Raw genomic sequence first — 8,916 nt, 5'->3', positions numbered from 1 at the left:
ACTGTGGCTGTGGATAAGTCTATGCCACAGCAGGTGTACCCCTGAAGAGACTGTGGCTCATAGGTAAGGCTCCACTTGGAGCAGGTAACCCCCTAAGGGATTGCAGTCTGTGGATAAGTCCAAGCTGGAGCAGGGGCAAGGGGAGGAGTTGATTGCAATGTTAAAGCCTATAACCTGGCCCAAAGGGACCGGGATGGAGATTGTAATGGAAATACCTTTAAATTGTTGTAACCCAGGATTTGAGTTGCACGTTATAAGAATTACTACAGCAGGAACCACCTGAACCAATGGAGGACAAGCCTTACAAGAAGCAGTGCAAGTGCAGCAGTGACCCGACCTGAGCTGGCTTTGGTGCCCAATAACTCCACGCAACACACCACCTCTCCTGTCCTGAGTGACCACCGTAACAGATGGAGCCCAAAGTCATGGACTAAATTAACTCAATGGACATTTATGGACATTTGTGGACATTTTACAGACATTTCACGGTGTTGGTCCATAGACTGAGGGAATGATATCCGTGTATTATATCAAAGGATGGGAAGGGTGGTGGTGGTTAATGAGGATGTCTTAGATACTGTGGGACCCAAGCATGACATAAATGGTAGAGAATAAAGGGTGGAGAATGTGCTGGGTTTGGCTGGGGTAGAGTTAATTTTCTTCATAGTAGCTAGTATGGGGCTATGTTTTGGATTTGTGCTGAAAGCAGTGTTGATAAAAATTGGAAATCCTTCTTCCCATACAAAACAGGCAAGAAAGAGACAAATACTGTTTAGAAACATAAATCTTGGGGTCAAGATTTAAAGTTAAATTAAACAAACAACTTAAGAGAGTTCCATCAGACAGAGACATAATACATGGGTAGAGGGTTTTTCATTACTACATCTCATTTTATTCTTAATACATTGAATTATGATCTAATAACACAAACGTGTAGCTACCTCAGGTTCTGAGGAAATTTTGAGAAAGCCTAAAAGATGAAGACATACAATAGCCAGTGCTAAACCCAAAGAAAATGCATCTCTGGTGGGAACAAAATAGTTAATACACTTCTCTCATTTCTTAAACCCATCTAGTCTTCTTGCCCTACTAACAGTAATTCTTAAGGCAACAAGCTGGGAAACAGAAGCAAGCTGCAAACCCACAGGAGCACAATGCTAAGTGCCTTCTCATCAACACTTCACCTTTCAAACCACTGAAGCATCTGGACACTTAAATGCTAATAAAAACTAGAAGTTTTTTACTCACAGTTAAAACCAGGTTCAATACTTTTTCCAGCTTCAAGACTGTTTATTGTAATCTGAAAGACGATGTGCAGCAGCAGAAATGATAGACTGGTGAAACACAGAGATTTTAATAATCGTCCTGTATGCCCTAAAAGACAAAATATGCATACATATAGTTGGTGAATTTCTAAACACTGCTTAAAGGTTTTCAGTATAAAACCAGTTAAAATATCCTGACCAAGGAAATTTCTACAAGTTAGTTCCACATTACTCATGATTGCCCCTGAAGGGTCAACATCACAGCAAAAAACATACTTAAATTAGTGTCTTTGAGTACACTTTAATCACAAACCACAATGATTGTTATTACTGATATTTCCTTTTACTTTTTGCATTAAAAAAAAAAAGTTTCTCAAGTCTCCAGATAGCAGTATTACATCAGTAATAATATCACAATGCTTATCACCACGTTACCTGGTACGAAGACAAAATGTGGATGATACTTCCAATCCTGAGAAAATGAAAGCCTGTTAATCTAATTATTCTTTCCAAAACAAATTACATGGGAGGGGAGATAACAACACAAAAACCTCAGTTTGGCTCAGCAGTACAGACATACTTTCAAATGAATGCTTTGCTTTGTGCAGACTGCCCTCTTTCTCTTCCTTTAGAAGTTTTTGAAAATAATTTTCAGTACACACTGAAGAATCCCGTGCCAGATACACTTGGTCATAGTTCCTCTATGATTTATTGGGTATCTATAGCCAAAAGCCAATAGAAAATGTTTGATGAAGACTTAGAAAATGCCTTATAAATCCTCTAGGAAACACTCAGCTTAATCACAGGCAGCCAAACTTGCAAGGTATGAATAAATAAAGTAAACCACTAGTATTTCAGAAAATATGCATCTTCAAGAAAGTTTATTGCTGATAAAAGACAACATTAAATATCACTCTACCTGACCTATCTGCAGTAAAATTTCTATTTCCAAACTATTTTATACCTACATTTTACACCACCTGCTTCATGCATTTGAGGGTCATTTTTTATTTACAGATTAAAAAACAGCACTACTGGAATTCTTACCAAAGGTGACAAATAAAGCCAAGGCTATGGATGCCAGAACTAGGAGAACATACCTGGGAAATGTTCACTCTGCATGAAGCCCATTTCGTTCATACTTATTCTGCATGTGTCTTTTATGAGCAACTACTAGAAAGAAGACGACGGTTCATATTCTGTATCTAGCCAGTCAATCAGCTTTTTGCTTTATATATGTTATAGTTCAAGCATGTCATTGATTGCCCGAGTGGCAGTTTATAAAGCAAAGAATCAGATAAACATGATTCAACAATTTTATAAAAAGTTATAGACTACCTCATTCCGTCAGACTCAAAACTTCTGTTGTATGATCGCTATCTTGACAGCAAATTTTAAATACCAAATGCCTGTAATGAACGTCCCTATTTTTTTTAAATAAAGAAATTAAACAATTTAAACAAAATGAAAAATGGCAAGAGCGAGCCTACGTATGAGTTTCTGTGATCTGAAAAGGAGGATACATTCACTAGATACGTGCTTTGTATGACCTATTCACTAGTCTAGTAAGACATCAGAGTCCACACAGAAAGCAGACAACCTGGGCTGCAGAGCATTACCAAAAAAGACTAGATTTTAAATTATTTGGATCAGAGGGCATTTTTTATTCCTCTTCTACAGAAGCTGGCCTGGTGTCCTGGCTTAGGACAACAACTTCTAAGTACTATAAAAGCATAAATAACAAAATAACTCATATGTTCAAAATGATTAGAAGAATGAATATATGACAAGCTACATGTTATTAAATCATTTGTTAAATGTGATGTCATATGTAATGCAATTCAAGGACTGCTAGCTTTTACAATTTTTTGGCAAGTTTCAATACTTGGTGGTTTGCTCCTGCATTACCAGATTCCATGCTCATGGTATTACAAGAGCTGCATGTTCAGAATATACTAAAAAATTACGTGTCTCAAAGCTGGAGACAAACAGTTTGACAACACAAACTCCATGGATTTAACAGCTGTGTTAAAATGTACAGATTTTAAAGACAGTCTGGTGATTTCTGAAGTTCTGAGTCACAGACTCTCCTCAGTGCTTGGGAGTTAACAATTCAATAGATATCAAGCACTGAATTTTTCACACAGAAGTGGATTTGGAAGTTTTTTGATAGAATTGTTTCAGTCAGCCTCCAAAGGAAAAAAAAATGCAATACAATTAGCCAATGCACATTCATTTCCCAAACTGTTTCCACATAAAGAAATAAAACTATTAAAAATCTTGGGTCCGTCTTTCAATATCTCAATTGTCATGTCTCTCCAAAATATATCTCAATTTTAGACTTCATTTTTTAAAGCTTGAAAACAAACATATTTGAATTGTAGACTGAACAAAGCATTTCTTTAACAAAGCCTTAACTTTTGCAATTGTCTTCCTTTTAGGAACTGTAGAAAATGTTGAAAATATATTTCTTGAAATGCTGAAATGTTGAAAAAAGATCTCCTTCTGCACAAAGCTAGGGAAAATTTTAAAGGACTATTAACACCCGTGATAATAGTGTCTCAGTGTACCGGTAAATATGGCAGGGGAAATACACAGCTGGAAGGCAGCTAGACATGTTCAGTGCAGGTTACAGCATTCCTCAAGGGCTGCTCTCTTCATGGCCATCGGTGGGACTGGACCACCATCAGATCCTACTGAGCAGGAGACTTTGCCTGCACTGCATTCAGCTGTGCCAGCAGAAACTAGACACAAGAAGTATTTGGAGAAAAGTAAGAAACACTATGCCCCTGATTTCAAAAGTTTTGGAGAGACATCAACAACTTGGGAGAAATGGGAGTGCTAAAAATCACTGAATTACTGGATACATAATTTATGCCAAGGAAGAAGTGACAGATTTGGATAAGGGATGAGTTTCAATTTATAGTGGGGTTTGGATAAACCCATTTGACTGTATTTTTACTGACATTTTTTTCTTTCTACTGGAAACTTAGTTCTAAATTACACGAAGAAAAAATTAACTGTATGCGTACAGAACTGAGATAGTGAGAAAAGAGACAGCTGAAATTAAACTCCTGAAATCAAACAGAGCTTCTTACAATGAGGAAGAAAAATTTTTGTCATCCTTCTTTAATTTTTATTTTTTCTAATTCACTCACAGTTACAATCCTTTTGCTAAAACATACCGTAATTGTTCACTTGCCCTAATGTTAAGGTTCTTGGGGACATGAACGGAAGCTGACTGTCCCACGGAGAAGGAAATACATATTGTTCAGAAAGCTGTGTGGACAGAACAGACACGCAAGAGAACATTGCCCCAGCCCACACCACAAGTCACAACACTGATTCCTTCATTTTTGTCTTAGATGTATAGACTCGTGTATGTCCATCAAGACTAAAATAAGAAAAAGCTTCTGAGAAAACACCTGGGTTTGTAGCTTGAGAGCTGGGTTCTGATTTTACTCACACCAGCGTGGTGCCACCAGCTTCAGCAAACTGTGGTGGATGGAAAGGAGAGAGCAGATTTGCCTCCGAACTGGCCTGAAAGACTAAGAAAAGTGGATTTGCTTTCAGGTGTGGTGTGTCATTCCTAGTGGCACCCAGTGGGACCAAAACCTGGCATGTGGCTTTAGAAACGTACCCCGGTGTGTCTCGGAAACACACAGGGAGGTTGCTCCAGCCTCCTTGTCCCTGCAGGAAGCTCCTGGGAAAGGACTTTCTCCCCTCCGACCAAGCCTGCAGGAAGCCGGTCAGGATGCAAGGGCTTCATTACCCTCTTTCTCTCCAGCCCAGCTGCAACACTAAACCGGACTCAAGAGGGCCAAAAGCTTTTCACACATGGCAAAGGAATCCATTTCTTATTTTTCAAAGGTAATCCAGCCAAGAGCCGGATTAGTGATGGCATGTCCCCCCCCAGCCACAGGCATGTAACCTCAGCACAACTATTTGAATGTGTCCAACTAGGACTGCTGCCTTCAACAAACACATGCACCTCTTGACTGCCTACATCATGATTGTATGCAAAGGTGGAGCCTGCTGCTCACACTGTTTCCAATGTAGAAAACCAGTACATTCATGTTTGGACAGGCAGTCCCGTGATCTTTTCTGCTATCCCTTTCCCTAAAACATCAGAGTATGACAGAATTCAATTTTTTTGTACACCTGGAACTTCATAAGAGCTTCTTCCAAAAGGGTGTGCTAATAGGACATCGAATAACTGAGTGGTCAATTGTCTCTGAGACCTGCTTTAAAATCACACATATTAGGTTTTACAATATAATCTGACCAAGAGCCTTAGGCTATTGCGAAGAGCATATCATATCATATCATATCATATTTCCAGTTGCTTGCAAGCTGCATTTTCATTCCACACGATTTTTTTTCCTCTTTCTGATCTATTGGATGGGGCACAACAAAAACAAAATTAATAATACTGCTAACAATTTATCCTGATTTTTTAGTAAGTAGTACTAAGCATTTATATGCAGAAGGTGATGAGTTCAAAGGGTCAGTATCCATTCTGCATGCCATAATGATGTCAGGAAAGGGAAAATAGAGGAGCAAATTAACAGATTCTAAAAACCAATTTAAGACCATTTACTATTCCAACAGTGTAATTCCTTCACCATGGCCATATGTATGCTGCATAGTTTCACCTAAAGAGTAGATTTAAGAGTGTTTGGGTGTCTTATTTGAAGCTTTTATTACTTTGCACTGGGATTTTTTTTTAAATGCAATCTTAGTGTTGCATTTTCTGAAGTCAGTTGGGTTTTGGATAATTCTAACATCTCTTTAGCCATACATTGTACCCAAAACTGCTGCAACACTTCCAACTCTACTTCAATAGTTTTGCTTGGGAATTTTTTTACACAGTACTTTTTATTCAGATCACAGCAGACGAAATACCAAAGCACAAGTCATTTTTCACATAATCTTTGAGAGCATACAGTGAGTGATAAATATTAATGTGCATTTATCTCCTGAACTAGTGACACTTCAGTTAATAAAGACATTCTATTACAGCCATTCAGGATTTATTTTTTAATAAACCTCTTCATCAGTAAGTGACAAACATAAAACTAAAGAGCTCTGGGAACGAGGCTTGATTGCAGTAAACTTCTGCAGCACAGACAGGGTCAGTCCCACAGAATTTGTTTCAGCTAGAAATCTTAAAATCTCAACTTCTTGATTTTCCATCAGGAAACCTAGCATCACCTCAGAGCCTAGCTGGAACCAGGGTCCCGAGACTTTAAACTCCCGCTCCATGGTTCCAAATAGGAGTCTGTCAACATCATCTGTACTGTAGATGGGGGCAGTTGGGGGTGGGAAGTTAAGAAAACATTTAATTCAAAACATCTGTCCTTTGGAAAAATCTGGAAGTTTGGGGGTCATATGATCTGCAAGAAAAAAAAAATTTCAAAACATCATAATTTCCCAAATAAAAGAAATTCCACCTTTGGTCAGCTCTGTTTTAAGTGCCTCAAGATATCACAACTAACTTACTGAGATAAACGCAAGAAAAGAGTTCTGATTTGAAGTTGGCTTCTACCAAAGTTTCAGAGGTGATAAAAGATAGAGTTGGTTTCAGCTGATCATCAGAAAAACGTTATCACTGAGTCCAGCATGAACATCTGCCACTTTGGCCACAAATGTCAAACATAGATTCACACATTTAAACGTATACACAGATGAAAGTTTACAAGCATGAAATAAGCGCTGATATATCCATCTTCCATTTGACAGGAAAACCTTTTATTTCAAGATGGGCAGTCAGCAACACTGAAGAATATGGGCCAGTCCCCTTTCCTGAATTCATCAGTACTATTGTACACGAATTGACGCTTAACACACAGGACGCCTCCCGATGACCATGGAAGACGAAGAAAGGGTTCAAATACAAGTTCTAAATTCAGCTGAGATTTTCAGTGATCACTACAAGGTTAAACTTGCAAGGCACAAAGCAATTTAGCCCTGTCCAAGAAAGCACTTAAGCACATGCATATCTTTGAGCACGAGCAAGGACTGAAGGGCTCTCAATGTTGCACAAAAGGTTCATAAAATAAGACTGACTGCTTCACTGCTATGGTATTGGTACTCGATGTGACCCAGCCTTAAAGCACACAGCTTGCAAGTCAGTGGAAGTCAAACCCTTTTAGATACCTCTACACCACCCACTGTTCAGATCAGTGCTCTGCAGAGGCTAATTTTCTCTATTTCTCCTTACAGTTACTACGTGTACTTGTGTCCAAGTGTGCAGGGTAGGCATAACCTCAGTGTTTTCAACTCTTCTTTTCCCTGTGCGCTTTTGGAGGTGCAGAGAGACAGTACCCTCCAGTTTCAGGTTCTGTAAGAACAATGCTAAATGTTTGCTAGTGCCAGTTATACCTATTATTAAACAATCTTTCCTAGACATAAAATATCCATAGTATTTCTACATGCACAGTACAGCTGTGCTTAGAGGTTTGGCCTCTTGAGTGCTGACATGCAATAGGACAAAGCTATGACCAAGGGATGGAGGAAGGCAATTGTTTGGAAGGACTATACTAAGAATAAAATTTGATAATGGTGTGCTTTGTACACTGCATATTGTGCAATGGCAAGCCATTGATCGAGCAAGTAAAGTAACTGCATATCGGCTCCTATTCACTGTCTTACACGTACTTCTTAAGTAGACTCAAAAAAGATAATGCTTAAATCATCCTGAAGCTGCCAAGAATTATTTTAATGGTTAAAAAAGTGCTATCATTTTCTACCCAAAATAAAAACAAAATTTACTTCCTCCTTTCTTGAAAGCACTGCCATCCTTCCACTGCACAGTAAGCATAGTTACCGGTACATCTATATTTAGCTTAATAGAAAACGCATTAATTTTTTTTTTCCCCAAGAGTATCTTACATTTCAACATCATCTTCTACCCAGAGGATCTGAGCTTACTAGAGCCTTAAACAGTGGGCAGACATCACCACTGCAAAAATACAAAACCACTTGGTTCACTCGCTGGATTTCCAGCAGCAAGACAAAAATAGAGAGCAATTAACTAATGCCATGGTCTATTCTGTACCTGCCCAGGCCCAAGCTTTAAAATGTGTATCCACAAACAGCTCAAGATTTCATGCTATTATTTTTAGCTATGTTTAAAGCTATGTGCTCAAGCAGCCACAGTGAAATCCAGACCAGAGAAGTACAAGATTTCAGACTCAGAATTTCCAGCAAAAGTTTCCCAATGTTTGAACAGTTTTGTCCATGCTTTCCTGAACATGCCGATTATTCCCGTATGTAGCCAAATGTCGCAATCCACAACTGTGCCCAACAGAAAAATTTTCTAATAAATTTCCAAAAAAGGCATGATTCCTTAATTTCAAGCAACTTTTTGTACAATAATGTATTCCTTTGCATTTAAAATTATATTATTTCTTAGATCATAGAAACACAAGAATTTGTAACAGTTTATCACAAAATATATAATTACCTAAAAATTTTACATTACTTTTTAAAGCAAAATAAGACACATTGTTTGAGGCTGTGTATCTGCATGTAAAATGCAGGTTCCTTTATATTCTTTCATGTAATGCATTTCCTTACATTTCTCTTTCTGTTTCTCTCTCTTTTTAAAATACTACAGAGCTCTAAGAAGGGAAAAAAGTCAGTTTAG

The 8,916-nt window shown here is 38.2% G+C and overlaps 1 protein-coding gene across 1 annotated transcript in view; it reads right to left on the bottom strand.

Annotated features, from left to right (window-relative positions):
• The window catches only part of PIEZO2 (piezo-type mechanosensitive ion channel component 2), a 270,740-nt gene that overhangs the window by 209,747 nt on the left and 52,077 nt on the right, over window positions 1-8,916 (bottom strand). Inside the window, exon 4 of the mRNA XM_009318585.1 lies at window positions 1,249-1,374. Within this exon, the coding sequence (XP_009316860.1) occupies window positions 1,249-1,374 (126 nt within the window). The remainder of the gene's footprint in view (window positions 1-1,248; window positions 1,375-8,916) is intronic.

The sequence above is a fragment of the Pygoscelis adeliae genome, unplaced genomic scaffold, assembly GCF_000699105.1.
Source record: "Pygoscelis adeliae isolate BGI_AS28 unplaced genomic scaffold, ASM69910v1 Scaffold42, whole genome shotgun sequence".
NCBI lineage: Eukaryota > Metazoa > Chordata > Aves > Sphenisciformes > Spheniscidae > Pygoscelis > Pygoscelis adeliae.
Note: the sequence above shows the minus strand (reverse complement) of the source record. Positions and strands in the feature narration are given on the sequence as shown.